Source organism: Phyllobates terribilis, unplaced genomic scaffold (assembly GCF_046119375.1).
Source record: "Phyllobates terribilis strain yellow unplaced genomic scaffold, ASM4611937v1 Scaffold_1__5_contigs__length_1240528914, whole genome shotgun sequence".
Taxonomy (NCBI): domain Eukaryota; kingdom Metazoa; phylum Chordata; class Amphibia; order Anura; family Dendrobatidae; genus Phyllobates; species Phyllobates terribilis.
In genome coordinates this window covers 26,254,704-26,273,417 of record NW_027362761.1, presented here as the reverse complement: position 1 = coordinate 26,273,417, position 18,714 = coordinate 26,254,704, and the positions used below count along the sequence as shown (strand labels likewise).

Sequence of the window (18,714 nt, the reverse complement as noted above, 5' to 3'; positions counted from 1 at the left end):
TTGAAGGCCATTCAGCGGTTCCTGGGCTTTGCCAACTACTACCGCCTCTTCATACCGCACTTCTCTTCCCGGACTGCCCCAATTTCCGCGCTCACCCGTAAGGGTACTAATCCCAAAGAGTGGCCGCCCGAAGCAGAGGAGGCCTTTCTTTCCTTAAAACAGGCCTTCTCTTCCGCCCCGGTGCTGCATCGTCCGGACGGCAACAAGCAGTTCTTTCTGGAGGTTGACGCCTCCTCCTCTGGAGCCGGAGCTGTACTTTCTCAAAAATCTTCTTCCGGGAGGATGGTAACTTGCGGCTTCTTCTCCAAACTCTTCTCCTCTTCCGAGCGCAATTATTCCATAGGAGACCGAGAGTTATTGGCCATCAAGCTGGCATTGGAGGAGTGGCGTTACCTACTCGAGGGGGCTCTTCATCCGGTAATAATTTACACTGACCACAAGAACTTGGCTTATCTCCAGCATGCCCAGAGACTTAATCCGCGCCAAGCCCGGTGGTCCTTGTTTTTTGCTCGCTTTGATTTTGTTCTACATTTTCGCCCGGCTGACAAGAACATCAAAGCAGACGCCTTGTCCCGATCCTTTCTGGTATCTGATCTCGAGGAAGAACCTAAACATATCATCGATCCCGCCAGAGTAATGCAGGTGGCTCCCGTGAGTCTAAATCGTCTCCCTCCCGGTAAGACGTTCGTATCGGTACCTGATCGGGAGAAGATCCTACACTGGGGTCATTCGTCTAAACTAGCTGGCCACGCCGGTCAGAAAAAGACCCTCCAGCTTATTTCCCGGCACTACTGGTGGCCTAACCTGCGCAAGGATGTAATAGACTTTGTTTCTGCCTGTGTGTCCTGTGCCCGCAACAAAGTTCCGAGACACCTGCCAGCCGGTCGCCTTCTTCCTCTGCCAGTACCTGCTGCCCCCTGGCAGCATATAGCGATGGACTTCATAACTGATCTTCCCGTCTCTGCCGGTTGTACGGTCATTTGGGTGGTCGCTGACCGCTTTTCCAAGATGGCTCACTTCATTCCCCTGCCAGGCCTCCCGTCTGCACCCGAGCTGGCTAAAGACTTTATCCGCCACATCTTCCGTCTTCATGGCCTGCCCCGTCACATCGTGTCGGATCGTGGGGTACAGTTCACTTCTCGTTTCTGGAGAGCCACTTGTAAATTGCTAGATGTCACCCTGGACTTCTCCTCCGCTTACCACCCACAGTCTAATGGTCAAGTGGAGCGGATCAATCAGATCCTGACCAGTTACCTCCGGCACTTCGTTAATGCCCACCATTCTGACTGGGTGGATCTCCTGCCATGGGCCGAATTCTCGTACAACAATCACGAGAGCGAATCTTCCTCCAAATCCCCGTTTTTTGTAGTCTTCGGGCAGCATCCTCGGATCCCGTTTCCCGTCTCCACCTCGGTGGACAATCCGGCTGCGGAATCTCTTGTTAACAAATTTTCCTCCACATGGGAGAGTACCCGGTCCGCACTCCTTCTGTCATCCGAGCGTATGAAAAGACCCGCTGACAAAAAACGTCTGGATCCTCCTCAATTCCGTCCAGGGGATAAGGTCTGGCTCTCGTCCAAGTATGTCCGGCTCAAGATTCCTTCCTATAAGTTAGGGCCCTGGTTCATCGGTCCTCTGGAAGTCATCAGTCAGATCAACCCGGTGGCCTATAAATTGAAACTCCCGGCCAACTTGCGGATCCCTAACTCCTTCCATGTATCTCTCCTTAAACCTGTGGTACTTAACTCTTTTTCCAAGTCTACAGGCACGCCTCCTGCTTCGGTTTCCGCTGAAAACGAATTTGAGGTAGAGAACATTCTGGCCACCAAAAGGGTAAGAGGGAAGACCTTTTTTCTAGTAGATTGGAAGGGGTTTGGTCCTGAAGAGAGAACGTGGGAGCCCCGGGAGAACATCCATGCCCCTCTCATCCTTGCTAAATTTCTGTCTGGCCTAAAAAAGGGGGGGCCTAAAGGGGGGGGGGGGGTACTGTAGCGTCGGCGTCCCTGCCCTCTGCTAGGCGGGGACGCTGTTCCCCTCACCTCTCTGCTCCGAGCCCGGCGTCCTCCTCCCGCTCTGCTGGCAGCGCGCGCTCCTTCCCGGCCACTGTGCTTAGGGCACGCACGCGCGCGCTCCCTCTCTCTTAAAGGGGCCGCGCGCGCCGTCCTAAGGAGTCCCCGGCCAATGGCCGGAGGACTTCACCATATATAAGGCACCTCCTCCAAAATGGAGGTGCCCGAGCAATGTTGTTGCACTGTTCACTACTCTGCTTCAGCCCTCAGGTCCCGTTGCCAGTTACCTGCCTGATTCCTGCCAGAGTCCTGCCAGTTTGCTGTCTGTTTCCTGCCTGATATTCCTGCTACCTGCTTGCTAGCCTGAGGTCCGACGGTCTGCCTTCCTACTCCTGTCAGTCTGTCTATGGACCAGCTTGGCCGCTCACCTGGGAGCGCACATCTGCTACCTGCCTGCTAGCCTTCCTGGAGGCTCTGCCGTCACGTGCTGTGACCACCTGCTATTCCAGAGACCCCTGCCCGCTCACCTGGGAGCGCACATCTGCTGCCTGTCTGCTAGCCTTCCTGGAGGCTCCGCCGTCACGTGCTGTGACCACCTGCTATTCCAGAGACTCCTGCCCGCTCACCTGGGAGCGCTCCTCCGCTACCTGCCTGCTTGCCTACCTGGAGGCTCCGCCGTCACGTGCTGTGACCACCTGCTATTCCAGAGACTCTTGCCCGCTCACCTGGGAGCGCTCATCTGCTACCTGTCTGTTGGACTTCCTGGAGGCTCCGCCGTCACATGCTGTGACCACCCGATTATCCAGAGACTCTCGCCTGCTCACCTGGGAGCTCACGTCTATCATCTGCCGCCACAGGTCGTACCAATCCTTTACCCAGAGACTGCCCCGGTCACTTGCCGTGACCTCCTGCCCGTTCATCCAGAGACTGCCCCGGTCACTTGCCGTGACCTCCTGCCCGTTCATCCAGAGACTGCTCCGGTCACTTGCCGTGACCTCCTGCCCGTTCATCCAGAGACTGCCCCGGTCACTTGCCGTGACCTCCTGCCCGTTCATCCAGAGACTGCCCCGGTCACTTGCCGTGACCTCCTGCCCGTTCATCCAGAGACTGCCCCGGTCACTTGCCGTGACCTCCTGCCCGTTCATCCAGAGACTGCCCCGGTCACTTGCCGTGACCTCCTGCCCGTTCATCCAGAGACTGCCCCGGTCACTTGCCGTGACCTCCTGCCCGTTCATCCAGAGACTGCCCCGGTCACTTGCCGTGACCTCCTGCCCGTTCATCCAGAGACTGCCCCGGGCACTTGCCGTGACCTCCTGCCCGTTCATCCAGAGACTGCCCCGGTCACTTGCCGTGACCTCCTGCCCGTTCATCCAGAGACTGCCCCGGTCACTTGCCGTGACCTCCTGCCCGTTCATCCAGAGACTGCCCCGGTCACTTGCCGTGACCTCCTGCCCGTTCATCCAGAGACTGCCCCGGTCACTTGCCGTGACCTCCTGCCCGTTCATCCAGAGACTGCCCCGGTCACTTGCCGTGACCTCCTGCCCGTTCATCCAGAGACTGCCCCGGTCACTTGCCGAGACCTCCTGCCCGTTCATCCAGAGACTGCCCCGGTCACTTGCCGAGACCTCCTGCCCGTTCATCCAGAGACTGCCCCGGTCACTTGCCGAGACCTCCTGCCCGTTCATCCAGAGACTGCCCCGGTCACTTGCCGAGACCTCCTGCCCGTTCATCCAGAGACTGCCCCGGTCACTTGCCGTGACCTCCTGCCCGTTCATCCAGAGACTGCCCCGGTCACTTGCCGTGACCTCCTGCCCGTTCATCCAGAGACTGCCCCGGTCACTTGCCGTGACCTCCTGCCCGTTCATCCAGAGACTGCCCCGGTCACTTGCCGTGACCTCCTGCCCGTTCATCCAGAGACTGCCCCGGTCACTTGCCGTGACCTCCTGCCCGTTCATCCAGAGACTGCCCCGGTCACTTGCCGTGACCTCCTGCCCGTTCATCCAGAGACTGCCCCGGTCACTTGCCGTGACCTCCTGCCCGTTCATCCAGAGACTGCCCCGGTCACTTGCCGTGACCTCCTGCCCGTTCATCCAGAGACTGCCCCGGTCACTTGCCGTGACCTCCTGCCCGTTCATCCAGAGACTGCCCCGGTCACTTGCCGTGACCTCCTGCCCGTTCATCCAGAGACTGCCCCGGTCACTTGCCGTGACCTCCTGCCCGTTCATCCAGAGACTGCCCCGGTCACTTGCCGTGACCTCCTGCCCGTTCATCCAGAGACTGCCCCGGTCACTTGCCGTGACCTCCTGCCCGTTCATCCAGAGACTGCCCCGGTCTCTTGCCGTGACCTCCTGCCCGTTCATCCAGAGACTGCCCCGGTCTCTTGCCGTGACCTCCTGCCCGTTCATCCAGAGACTGCCCCGGTCACTTGCCGTGACCTCCTGCCCGTTCATCCAGAGACTGCCCCGGTCACTTGCCGTGACCTCCTGCCCGTTCATCCAGAGACTGCCCCGGTCACTTGCCGTGACCTCCTGCCCGTTCATCCAGAGACTGCCCCGGTCACTTGCCGTGACCTCCTGCCCGTTCATTCAGAGACTGTCCCGGTCACCTGCTGTGACTGCCTGCCCGTCTACCCTGGTCGCCACCCGCTCCCTTACAAGGACCGCCCCCTTGTATAGTAGCTCAGAGGTTCCGCCTCCCAGACCCGTTACAGGAAGATTTTAGTATATTGTATGATACAATGAGTGATGCCATTCAAAACTACAATGCTTCCTGAAAAAAAAAAAAAAAAAAATCATCCTCATGGCTACATCCTCATGGCTACATTGACAACACAAACTATGGTTATGGCTCTAGGAAGAAGGGGAGAAAAAAAGTGCAAAATCAAAAATTGGCTGTGGTGGAAAAGGGTTAAACAGGTGCAGAATATTTTGGTGAAAAACTATGGGGTGCTGATCCATATTTACGTAGTGTGATTTGCACTACACCAACTATGATATATAAAAGAGCAAGGACCGTGAAGCATTTAATTGCAGTCTCTTATCCATGGTTAACAAAGCTCTGTTTAAAAAAAGTAAGTCGTGCGGACAGCTAAAAGAAAGTGTTGTGATATGATTATGTATTAAAGGAAAGAATGTGTGGCACTGAGAAACCAGGGAAACCTTTGTAGTTGAAGACTTCCTGAACTTGGGCTTGATTTTGTGGTGTATTTATTGTAGTGCACTTGTGGACTGTAGAATATAGATCAGGGGTGCACAACCTGCAGCCCGCAATGCCATTCTGAGGGTCCTCAGCCCTATGGACAGAAAAATGTTTGACAGTGGCAAGCAGCTGAATGGTTTTTTTTATATGCGTGTGTGAGGGTAAGTTCATCCAGACAAATGAGAACATTATTTTTCTCACTTGTCATCCATGTGCAGTCCGTATAGAATTAGTTTTTTCAGCAGCAGTAATTAAAGGGGTTGTCCAGGGCTTTAACATTGTTCTGCTCGGTGTGGGTGGCGTCCCCTACTGCTCAGTTATTGAGCTAAACAGCACAGCTCAGTCTACTTAGTAGTGGCCACAGACGGGTACTGCACACCCACCCTCTTGATATGAATAGGGGGTGGATATGCAGTACCCAGCCTCATCTACTGTGCAGCTCTGTAATTGAGCAGTTCTGGCTGCTGCCGACACCAGGAGCATCTGATCGGGGGTGCCGGGTGTCGCACCCCCACTGATCAGACATTGATGACCTATCCTAAGGATAGGCTATCAATGTTTAAAGTCTTGGACAAACCCCTTTAATGATTTACAAGACCATTTGCAGTTTCCTATGTTACAGAATTACTATGTATCTATAATAATCTAATGCTATACTATAGCATCCAATTATTTTTATTATTTTTTTGCTCACCCGTAGACTTGAATGGATGAGTGTCGTGATTTTTTTGGAAGAAACTAGTGCGTTCTGCAATTTTTTATTTTTCCATAGACAGCACTTGGACCAACAATACTGTCTTGTGAACGAGCCCTTAAAGTGCTGATTTTTGTAGGTAGAAGTCCTGTAAGTAGAATGTGTCCATCACACATTTATTGTATATACTTTCGATATGCCACAAATATCACAGAAGGCAATACACCTTGTTCTAGTGTGGCCCTCGGATTGGTTCAGTATGACACCCCTGATATAGATAGAATAACAATTTACGTTGAGAGAGCATCTCTGCCTCTTTAGATTCTCCACTCCTTACCTAGATTATGACATGGCCACACAGTGCACCATTAACTACTACCAATCCCTGCAGTGCTACCTGATCCTTTTCTACTTCCCAGCACGGACAATGCTTGAGCAGCGTCCAGACACTGTCGGGCAAGTCTATTGCTAGATAATTGATGGCCACATAGGCATCAAGAGCTACATGTGAGAAAATAGGTTTTATGGACCCTGTTCATGCAAAGTTTTTACACCCGAATTCTGTCCTAAAAGCTTTGAAAAGTCACAAAAATTAGGTGTAACTCAGAGTAGTGCTTCAATTTTGTGACTTTTGGCATCTTTATTCCAGTTTCTCCTGGGTTGGGATGGGGGTGTGGCGGGGGTGTGATGACCTTCTAATTCATGACAAGCAGTAGGGTTTGTGTGCTACACCTGAATTCTCACTTAAGTTAGTGAAGTGCTTTGACATGCTCAGAGCACTTAAACCTAATTTGCATATTAATTAGAACTGCGTTTTTCTTTATTTCAGCCAGGGAGCAGCAGATTGCATCATTGAAAGTGTGGATGACAATGCGACCATATAAACCATTTAGGACCGTGGATCGTTCTGACAGATTCCCTTTAAATCTTTTAGTATATGTCACTGTTGGCTAAGGAGCAGTGAGGAAAAACACTAGTGTAAAAAAAAATAATAAAAAAAAATAAAATAATGCTGGTTGATAAGTAAAAATGGAGTGATAACGAGAGCGCAGGAACAATGGCTGTCGCTCATTCCCCTTGTGTGTACCTATTGGATCCACCTTGATGACCCAGTCTTTACTTTTACCAAACATATGTCTATATAGAGGATGCATCTAGGTATTCATGTTGGCTTAGGAGTGCTGCATAGTAAGACTTTATCCAGTGTCTGCACCTGGAAGCAAAATTAATCATTGCCAGGATTTTGGGGAAATGGTGTAGCCATTCCCTCCCCTCCCCGAAATAGTAAGTGCTTCCACTTGTTTGTGTCCAAGAATTGGACTCTGCTGTTGATGTGGCCGTTAACTTGACTGCCCCCCCTCCCCTTCTGTGTGAATCCTCATAATATAATTTTTTCAATGATGTTCAAGGTTGGAGAGGACAGTGAAATATTTTAGCTTTTGGTTCTGTTCTGTGTGGAATTGGAGGAAGCTGCATGTAATAGGAAAGATCACAGCCATGTTCAGATGTGACCAATGGCTCTGTACAGTCATTGCCGTGGACCCCCTTCAGTCTCTACAACCTGGTGTCATCTTGACGCACAGGAAATGACACATGTACATGAGAAATGTCCAACACCATGGAATCAATGTTGCTATATAAATAATAATTAATTTCATTGTGTTTGGTTGGACCTAAAAGTACTGACTGGCAAGAAATTGGGTAATAAGATATGGAAACAATGGGGTATAATTGAAATATATTTTTTTAATCCATTATGAGCAACTGTAAAAATATTTTTACACGTACAACTATCTCCCCCTCCCCCTTCCTACAGACCTCACTTTCTGCTTTTGGGGTTTTCTGCTATTCTAACAGGACTGAGCCTTTCTGAACTTTGCACAGTTGTGAAAAACATACGCTATTATATGTTGTAACAGTAATGTGCGCCTCTAATCTGATTCTCCAAACCCATTTGGCATAAGGCTCAGTGAGCACTCTTGGCGGCACAGTTGCAGAGGTAACCTGATGCCCAGTGTCCTACAGATTTGAATCGATAGAACTCTTATCTTCAAGTTTTGTAACGCAGTTAAATAGCTTTGTTCTGAAAAAAATATCCAAACAATAAGTTCCCAACAGATTTTATAGATGAAACAAAAATTGATGACTATTCAATTGAAGACAGGCAACACAGCTGCTACGGGGAGCCACTTTCAGATGAGGGTTCAGATACCATTGAATATAATGGCAGAGCAAGTAAGGCTGAATTTCCTGCTCCATCACTCACTGTGTAACCTTGCTGTGCAGGACGGTGTGATACATTGATGACTTCGCACCTTCCTGCGCTGAACCGCCAGCTGACAGGCCAGAAGAAGCCGGATGCAGGCTGCTTAGTTCGTCATGAGAAACCAGGATAGCTGAGTGGTTATTTTTATTTTAAAAAGCACCATCTCTTATTTAATAAGAGCTGATCTGCAATACCCGGGAGCTGCCTCAGCGTGACAGATCAGTGAGTTTCCTCTCCTTACCCTGTTTATACCAGACAGCTGAGAACAGACCATTTGTGGGAGCTGGGGTACATCAATATCATAGTAGTGGAAAATTCTCTTTACATCTTTGTAGAAAAATGGACCGAACACCATGGTACATAATGCTAATCAATAAACAGGGTACTCCTTAATCAGATATAAAGCCTAGAAAAATTGGAGTAGGACACCCAACATGTCAAAAGAACAAAAATGAAGTATTAAAAACACTTTTATTAGTAGAAACATTAAAAAATATATGTCTATATAACAAAAGTAGAAAAGGTCGTGCAGGGTAGGAAATACACAAACAGCAGATACAGCAGTTTATACGTGGGTCCTCCGGGAGCAGGGTGAAAGAAATCCCATCAATAGATAAATAGTTCATAGAGCAGGTAAAATGGTATATACTCAATGTAAACAGCTGTAGGGCATGTATACAAGCTCAGAATCTAGGTGGGAAGAGTACAATAAGATATAAAGGGAAACCAGAATTACAGAAAACTTTTGACCTCTGTCATTGCCAGCAAAGGATATATAACAAAGTATTGAGATGAACTTTTGTAATTGACCAAATACTTATTTTCCACCAAAATTTGAAAAAAATTTCTTTACAAATCAGACAAAGTGATTTTCAGGATTTGTTTTCTCATTTTGTCTCTCATAGTTGAGGTCTACCTATGATGTCAATTACAGGCCTCTCTTTTTTAGTGGGAGAACTTGCACCATTGGTGGCTGACTAAATACTTTTTTCCCCGCTGTACATGGCTGCTCATACTGAGAAGTGGAAATCTGATCTAATTCTAGTTTACAGGTCTGGTGCGGTAATGCTGCTGCTAATTATACGGGTGTTGTAATAACAGGATTGGATGAATACATCTGTGTTGTGTGCAGACTACATGGTGGATAGTTTTCTCTAGTAGGAGTTCCCAGTATGGCTGAATGCATTAGTTCCGCTGCTTGCATTGCTGAGCTGTGGCTGGGAACTCCTGCTCCTCACAGCTGTTACCTCCATGTACTGGTTACTTTCCAGCATAGACTTGCTGCAATTTGACTACTTGACATATTTTTCCCCAAATCACTTCACAACTACTGTTTAAAAGGGAATGTGTTATCAGAAAATGACTGGTTGTTTTTTTTGTAATGAAAAACTGAGACTTGTAACTTTATTTTTCTATAAATTAATCTGTAAGACTGGTATTTTGGTGGCGGACGTTTTTGATATCATTTTGGGATAAATGCATCATTCTGTCATTTATTTCATTTTTGCTGAGGTGTGGTGATTGAAAAACTGCAGTTCTGGTCTTTTTTTTCCGCTTTACATCATTTATTGCTTAACTTTAAGACCTGTTACTTGCTAAAAAAAATGGCGTTGAATAACTTGAGAATATCTCTGTAATGGGAAGCTTCAAGGTTTTTTACGTTTGTTGTTTTTGAGGAATGGCTCCTTTGCCCTGATAAGAAAACCTACTCTCTTTATATAATGAAAGTGCAAAATGTCTAACCTTGAAGATATTGCGATTTGTAAGCATGAGGAACGTCACTTATCTAGAGAATGGATGTACTACATCTACAAAGTGAGATGGCCAGCACTATACCAGCGTCGGGTCATAGTTGCTGTCAATTTCCAACCTTTTGCCCCAACTTCTTTCAGATATGCTGCTGCCATCAATTTCTAAATGAGTTTATATAAAATGGAAAATGTCTAATATTCACTTTCTGATCTGTTATCATTCTTTATTCACAACAGAACATAAGAGATTTCCAAATCATTGCATGCTTCTTTTCTTTACATTTCATACAGTGTTCCAACATTTTTGAGATTGGGGTTGTGTTCGGCTCACTTTAAATAATTAATAATAAGAAAATTTACAGCTGATATATGCTGCCTGATCCACAAGCAGCATGGATCAGGCACTGGAATTGCACTCCGCAATTTTTATGCACTTGGAATTTTTTTCCTGCTTTCCTATGCATCACATAATAAAGTGAGTGGGGTAATTAAAAAGTGCTGTTTGTTACACAAACAAACAAGCCCTCATACTGTTATGTGGATGGAAGAAAGAAAGTTATGGATTTTGGAAGAAGGGGAGGAAAAAATGGATATTGGCTGCAGCGGGATAAATAGAGCTGATTTTGGGGCTTGCTTAAAACTGTGTACAGTGGAAATGAAGTGGATCGTCTGGGGAAGTGTATTCCAGAGAACTGTCACAGCACTAGAAATGTCTTGGGAGACCAGATTAGGAGGTCTGGCTATGGGCCGATGTGCTGCACTCAGAATAGATCAGAGAGGGGCTAGTTTATTGGGAGGAAGACTGAACAGTAGAGCTGCAGTAGTCAAGACAAGAATGGATCAATGCAACAAGAGTTTTTGCAGTTTCAAAGTGTAAAAAAGGGTGGGATTTTGGAGATGTTCTTGAGGTACAGGTCACTGGTGCATTTAGTAAGGTGAGAAAGAGGCGCCTGGTAACTTCTGTTACTGATTCAAAAACGGAAGATTAAGTGCTGGAGAATATGGGATTATTTCTATTAGAGCTTTGGGAGATACATTTTCTATATTCATGTAATATGAGCACAAGTTATTGCTTTATTCTACTGAACAGATTTGAGTATTATTTATGATGTCAGTTGAAAGTTTGGCTGCTCCCCTGCAGGAGTGCAAATATGTTAGTCTGGCTGAGCAGGTTTGTGGTGGAACTATTACCTATACACATCAGGCAACAATGTATCTATATTTCTACCACAAGGTGGCAATAGAGCTCTGTAACAGTTTGACATTTTCATCAGGTTTGGAATAAATTTCATTCATGTTTGTCAGTTACAGTAAATGGCTTTTTCTCTTTGACAAATGTTTTCATTGTAACTTGGCTAGGGAATTGGAAAGCTAATATACACCAAACAAAAATCTAAACGCAACAGGCCTTTTTCCTTCAAATATTCACAAATTGGATTTGTGCAGAAATTTTTTGGTTTTGTGAGCTGATTGTTGCAGCAGCTGTCCAGGTGGTTGGTCTCAGGCTTTCTTGGAGGTGAAGATGCTGGATGTTGAGGTCCTGGGCTGGTGTGGTTACACGTGGTCTGTGATTGTGAGGCCGATTGGATTTACTGCAAAATTCTCTGAAACTCCTTTTGGAGACTGCTTATGGTAGAGAAATAAACATTCAATTCACAGGCAGCAGCTCTGGTGGACATTCCTGCAGTCAGCATGCCAACTGCGCACTCCCTCAAAACATGCAACATCTGTGGCATTGTGCTGTGATAAACTGCACATGTTAGGCTATGTTCACACGTTTTTTTTCTGCGGCAAAACCGGATCTCTTGCTAGGAGGTTGAGGATTTTTCTTGCTTTTTGCTTGTTTTTTTGTTTTTTCAGTGTTTTTTTTCACTGTGCTTTTGCATGTACATAAAGTTCAGTGGAAAAAAAACTCATTCTGGTTTTGGTATAACAGTGGGGGAGGTGAATTGTTCAGGAGTAGTTTACCTAAGACACTGGCAGTGCATTGACTTTGCATGACATTATTTACTTTTACACTATGGTCTTCCATTCAGTTGCACAGGCATTGTTCAATTTCACAGGTAGCTCAGTCAATGTTTACACTTTACAGATCACTAATTTAATTAAACTCTCCTTATACAAACTACCATCTCAGTAACCAAGACAAGATAGTAAAGTCACAAAAATAAATGTTTCACATACTGCTGTACTTGCTTATTTTCACTAAAACACCGCAAAACCTGATAGCTGTGTTCACACTAGGTGTTTTTTTCAGTGTTTTTCACTACCAATTACTTCCAATGTGTGAAAAACGCTGAAAAATGCTAAGAGACATGCTCTATTTTACAAAAAAAAAAAACATGCAAGGCACAAAATCCTGATAAAAAAACCCCTAGATGTGTGCATAAGATTTCTGGAATCTCATAGACTTTGCTGATACTATAAAACGCAGCTGCAAATTTGCATAAAAAAGCATCAAAAAATGTTGAAAAAACCAAGATGTGTGAACATAGCCGCAGGGTATGTGCACACGATCTGGAGCCGTTGCGGGTTTGACGCTGCGTGTTATGCCGCGTCAAACCTGCAGCAAGCAGATGTTACAGCATAGTGGATGGGATTTGTAGACCTCTCATGTCCACTATGCGTCTCTGTGCACCTGCGGACACTGACATGTGGTGCGTCTTTCCAGACCGCAGCATGTCAATTTCTCCTGCGGGTCCGCATGCAGGCTTTCCCCATAGACCTAACCTCTATGGGGAAAGGCCGTAGGTTAAACAACAGAGAGAAAAAGGCGGAGCTCATTTACATATCCGCGCTCGGCTCCTCCGCAGCGTTGGCGCCGCAGGCTGGAAGGCTCGTCTGCACATACCCTTAGAGTGGCCTTTTATTGTGGCCAGCCTAAGGCACGCCTGTGCAATAATCATGTGTCTAATCGCCATCTGGATGTGCCACACCTGTGAGGTGGATGGATTCTCGGCAAAGGAGAAGAGCTCACTAACACAGATTTAGACAAGTTTGAACAATTTTGAGAGAAAAAGGCCTTTTGTGTACATAGAAAAAGTCTCATCTCTTTGAGATCAGCTCATGAAAAATGGGAGCAAATACAAGTGTTGCGTTTGTATTTTTGTTCAGTGTGTATATTCACAGCCTTGTCGTGTACCTGTTGTCCATTCTTTCTATTTCTACTGCTGTAAATACATTTGTAGTTGTTTACATTTTTTGGGGTTCAAATGTTGTTGTAGTAGTATACTGACCTCTACTATTATTTCGTTCTGTTCCTTTACATAGACACATAATCTTCCTATATTGACCTAGCTGTTGATTTGAGCATTGAAAGAATAGTGTAAGTGCTTGGTGTCAGTATATACGGTTATTGAGTTTGCCCTGATTGTGTATCTTTTTTATATTTCTTGCACTGTAGCTGATCACAGGGTTCACTATAATGGGCCATGCATAGGGGGGGTCACTACCTTCATTTTAGATAACCTATACATGAATGTATTTCCCTTATTGTGGATATTATATATACATTCTTTTGTTGTCCCAGTGTCCACTATATGGTATCTTGCTGTTTTATTCTATTTTAATCATGTTTCAGTAAAGATTGCTTTTATATCATGGACCGTTTCTCTACTCAGTCCTTATTACTATGAGTCTGGGTTCTTTGTTGTTTGTCATTATGTATGGAGTGCCATCTATACAATGAATGGACATTAGTGTTTAAATAATAAAAAGCAAGTACAATAATCTTGAACAATACAAGTCAGCAACTGGTACAGGGAGAGAGAGGACCCTGCCTGTGAGGGCTCCGTCTACAAGGGATGGGTGGGGAAACAGTAGGTGAGGGTAGAGCTGGTCGTGGAGCGAGGGTTACTGCAGGTTGTAGGCTGTGTAAGATATTAAATGAGCACTGGTGTGCAGGGCTGTGGAGTCTGTAAGCCAAACCTCCGACTCAAACTCCTCAATTTCCACGACTCCGACTCCCTCATACATGGCTCGTGTTTAAGTGATAAATTTACTGTAGCACAGATTCATCTCAGCTAAAAGTCCAGACCCTTAGATCAGGAATAGGACAGACATTTATAGGACATTTCATAACTTTCCCAAATTCTTATGAAAAAATATTCCCCACAAACTGCATTGAATTACTGTACCCAATTTATTATATATTTTAGGAGTTGGAGTCGGTCCATTTTATACTGATTCCGACTCTGATTCCACCAAAATGAGCACCGACTCCACAGCCCTGCTTGTGTGTGTTTGCGTTAAAAAGGTATTCCAACTTCTGAAAAAAAGGAATAAATAAAAACAGCAAATGATCTAAAACCAGTACAAACCCTAATCTCATCCTGCTATCTAGTGTGGATGGTTCAGCAGCCCTCCTGGTCTTTGGAAGTCAGTGTCACACTGACCTGTAACAATCACTTTGTTACTGGCATCATGGGACCACTACAGACTCTTGTTTGGCAGTGGTCTGTCCCACTGGCTGTTTGTAAATAGACGATCAGCAAATGTTTCTGTGCTGGATCAGTAGGGGAGAGAAGGTGTGAGCCATCTAGTTTCTTTTTTTTTTTTGTTTTGCAACATTTTGCTGCTGCTGTTGTTTACCGTATTTTTATTCTTTTTACAGAAGTTTTCTAATTTTTGTAAATGTTTATGGAAATTAATAACCAAAAATGTGTTTTAAGAGAATTAAGAAAGCTGCTTTATTGAATTTTTGCTTTAATTGTTACGGAAGCAACAACTAATACTGTCGCTTTTATTAATATTTTTATTTCTGGTCTTTGCTTCCAGGCCAAAGAAGTCTTCATCATGCAGGTGACACTTTAGAAACATTGGTTCTGATTAACCCTTCAAAGGTCTCAGTATGTGATGAGGTATGTTGAAGTTTTGTAACTGTTGATGGCAACACAGATTTACTAAAGTTGACAGTGTTTTTTATCATCTTTTCCTCACCCTTATCAAATCTCATAATGACCATAACTGTTTGTTACAGTATATATAGCATACTAGGAAATCAATTTGTTAGATAAAAATGTAGCCTTCAAGGCTGAATGCCTTTGCTTTCTTTCGTCACATAACATTTTTAGCCTTTTACATAATAAAGTTGATTTTTGTTAGCCTTTTCTTTGTGGACTTAACTAATAAAAATGTCTATAAAAAGGTGCTTTTAACATATCTTGCATACCACAAAAATTATATGTGCTTGAAAAAAATGGAAACCTTAGTATGAAAACAATGCGCTAGTGGTAAGGTTATACAGGCAATAGTGTAGAGATTACTGTTTGGATAAACTAATTATGGTACACTACAGGTGCTTCTCACAAAATTAGAATATCATCAAGAAGTTAATTTATTTCAGTTCTTCAATACAAATAGTGAAACACATATATATTATATAGAGTCATTACAAACAAAGTGATCTATTTCACGTGTTTATTTCTGTTAATGTTGATGATTATGGCTTACAGTCAATGAAGACACAAAAGTCATTATCTCAGTAAATTAGAATACTTTATAACAGCTTGAAAAATGACTTTAAAATCTAAAATGTTGGCCTACTGAAATATATGTTCAGTAAATGCACTCAATACTTGGTCGGGGCTCCTTTTGCATCAATTACTGCATCAATGCGGCGTGGCATGGAGGCGATCAGCCTGTGGCACTGCTGAGGTGTTATGGAAGCCCAGGTTGCTTTGATAGCAGCCTTCAGCTCGTCTGTATTGTTGGGTCTGGTGTCTCATCTTCCTCTTGACAATACCCCATAGATTCTCTATGGGTTAAGGTCAGGCGAGTTTGCTGGCCAATCAAGCACAGTGATACTGTTGTTTTTAAACCAGGTATTGGTACTTTTGGCAGTGTGGACAGGTGCCAACTCCTGCTGGAGAATGAAATTTCCATCTCCAAAAAGCTTGTCGGCAGATGGAAGCATGAAGTGCTCTAAAATTTCCTGGTAGACGGCTGCCCTGACTTTGGTCTTGATAAACACAGTGGACCTACACCAGCAGATGACATGGCTCCCCAAACCATCACTGATTGTGGAAACTTCATACTAGACCTCAAGCAGCTTGGATTGTGGCCTCTCCACTCTTCCTCCAGACTCTGGCACCTTGATTTCTAAATTAAATGCAAAATTTTCTTTCATCTGAAAACACTTTGGACCACTGAGCAACAGTCCAGGTCTTTTTCTCCTTGGCCCAGGTAAGACTCTTCTGGCATTGTCTGTTGTTCATGAGAGGCTTGACACAAGGAAGGAATGCAACACTTGTACCCCATGTCTTGGATACGTCTGTGTGTGGTGGCTCTGAAGCAGTGACTCCAGCAGCAATCCATTCCTTGTGAATCTCCCCCAAATTTTTGAATGGCCTTTTCTTAATAATCCTTTCAAGCAGGGCTGTGGAGTCGGAGTCCGTGTCCATTTTGGTGGAGTCGGTATAAAATGGACTGACTCCAACTCCTAAAATATATAATAAATTGGGTACAGTAGTTCAATGCAGTTTGTGCGGAATATTTTTTCATAAGAATTTGGGAAAGTTATGAAATGTCCTATAAATGTCTGTCCTATTCCTGATCTAAGGGTCTAGACTTTTAGCTGAGATGAATCTGTGCTACCGTAAATTTATCACTTAAACACGAGCCAAGTATGAGGGAGTCGGAGTCATGGAGTTGGTGTCATGGAAATTGAGGAGTTGGAGTCTGAGTCGGAGGTTTGGCTTACCGACTCCACAGCCCTGCTTTCAAGGCTGCGGTTATCCCGGTTGCTTGTGCACCTTTTTCTACCACACTTTTTTTCCTTCCACTCAACTTTCCATTAATATGCTTGGATACAGCACTCTGTGAACAGCCAGCTTCTTTAGCAATGACCTTTTGTCGCTTACCCTCCTTGTGGAGTGTGTCAATGACTGCCTTCTGGACATCTGTCAAGTCTGCAGTGTTCCCCATGATTGTGGATTGCCTACTGAAACAGACTAAGGGACCTCTTTAAACGCGTAGGAAGCCTTTGCAGGTGATTTTTGTTAATTCTAATTTACTGAGATAATGACTTTTGTGTTTTCATTGGCTGTAAGCCATAATCCTCAACATTAACAGAAATAAACCCTTGAGATAGATCACTCTGTTTGTAATGACTCTATGAGTTTCACTTTTTGTATTGAAGAACTGAAATTAACTTTTTGTTGGTATTCTAATTTTGTGAGAAGCACCTGTATATAAATGGGACAAAGTACTTTTTGTATTTTGTTCTATTTTTTCATAAATAAAAATTGAAAAATCGATTTTTATATATTTGATTGTATGTGTGTGTATAAATAAAAAAAGTTATATGATGAGATATTGTAGTTACTGTATTTTTTGGACTGTAAGACGCACCCCAAGTTTACAGGAGGAAAGTAGGAAAAAATGTTTTAACCTGTCATCGGGATCAGGCATGTCAGGGTTAACAAGTGCGTCTTGCAGTCCGATTGTAGCTTACCAACGGGTGGGGGTGGGGGCGATGGTGGTGCAGCAGGGTCACATTTGTCATTTTACAGCAGCAGTGGGGCGATGCTGCGGGCCCTGGGCTGGGAGGAGTCATTGAGCCTAAATCTAACTCTGCGCATGCGGTGACGCCATTTTCCTGAATCCCACCGTGAGGTCAATGTGTGCAGCAGGGACTCCGCTCCTGCCTCACACTGCTGGGACACCCCCCTTCTCCCAGCCCATGGCCCGCAGCATCACCCCACACCTACCATCACCGGCTTCTTGCAATGGCGACCTTGCTCTACCGCTGCTGCCCTTCCCCGGTAAGCTACATTTGGACTATAACACACCCTTATTTTCCTCCCATATTTTGGGGAAAAAATGTGTACGTCTTGTAGTCCAAAAAATAAGGTTTATCCAGTTAAACAGTAGAGATTGCTGTCTGACTGGATAAATGAATTACTGTGTGTATATACGTACAGTACGTACGTTTATATATGCATGTACATATATAGTTATAGAGTGTGTATTATGGGGTGGGTGCGTGTGTTTGCGGGTACGTACAGTCATGGCTGAAAGTTTTGGCGCCCTTGAAATTGTTCCAGAAAATGAAGTATTTCTCCCAGAAAGTTATTGCAGTTACACATGTTTTGTTATACACAAGTTTTATTTCCTTTTGTGTGTATTGGAACAACATAAAAAAAGAGAAAAGATCGAAGAAGGCAAATTGGGCATAATTTCATACAAAACCCCGAAAATGTACCAGACAAAATTGTTGGTGCCTTTTCAAATTTGTGGGTAAACAACTTTGTTTCAAGCATGTGATGCTCATTAGAAATGACCTGTGGCAAGTAACAGGTGTGGGCAATATGAAAATCACCCCTGAAACCAGATACAAAGGGGAGAAGTTGATGCAAACTTTGTGTTGTGTGTCTGTGTGCCACACTAAGCATGGAGAACAGAAAGCGGAGAAGAGAACTGTCTATTGATATTTTTCAACAATTATAGTTGTCAGGTCCTCAATCTCAAAGTTACAAGTCCATCTCCAGAGATCTTGATGTTCCTTTTTCCACTGTGCGCAACATAATCAAGACGTTTACCACACATGGCACTGTAACTAATCTACCTGGACGGAGGAGAAAAATTGATGAAAAGTTGCAATTCGGGATAGTCCAGATGGTGGATAACGAGTCCCAATCAAGGTCCAAAGAAATTCAAGCTGTCTTGCAGGCTCAGGGTGCATCAGTGTCAGCGCAAACTATCCACCGACATTTGAATGAAGTGAAACACTGTGGCAGGAGGCCCAGGAGGACCCCACTGCTGACACAGAGATATAGAAATGCTAGACTGTGGTTT

General features: G+C 44.8%; 1 protein-coding gene across 1 annotated transcript in view; it reads left to right on the top strand.

The window, feature by feature from the left end:
• MAP1S (microtubule associated protein 1S) overlaps window positions 1-18,714 on the top strand; it is a 151,745-nt gene that overhangs the window by 64,205 nt on the left and 68,826 nt on the right. The window contains exon 3 of the mRNA XM_073660442.1: window positions 14,695-14,777. Within this exon, the coding sequence (XP_073516543.1) occupies window positions 14,695-14,777 (83 nt within the window). The remainder of the gene's footprint in view (window positions 1-14,694; window positions 14,778-18,714) is intronic.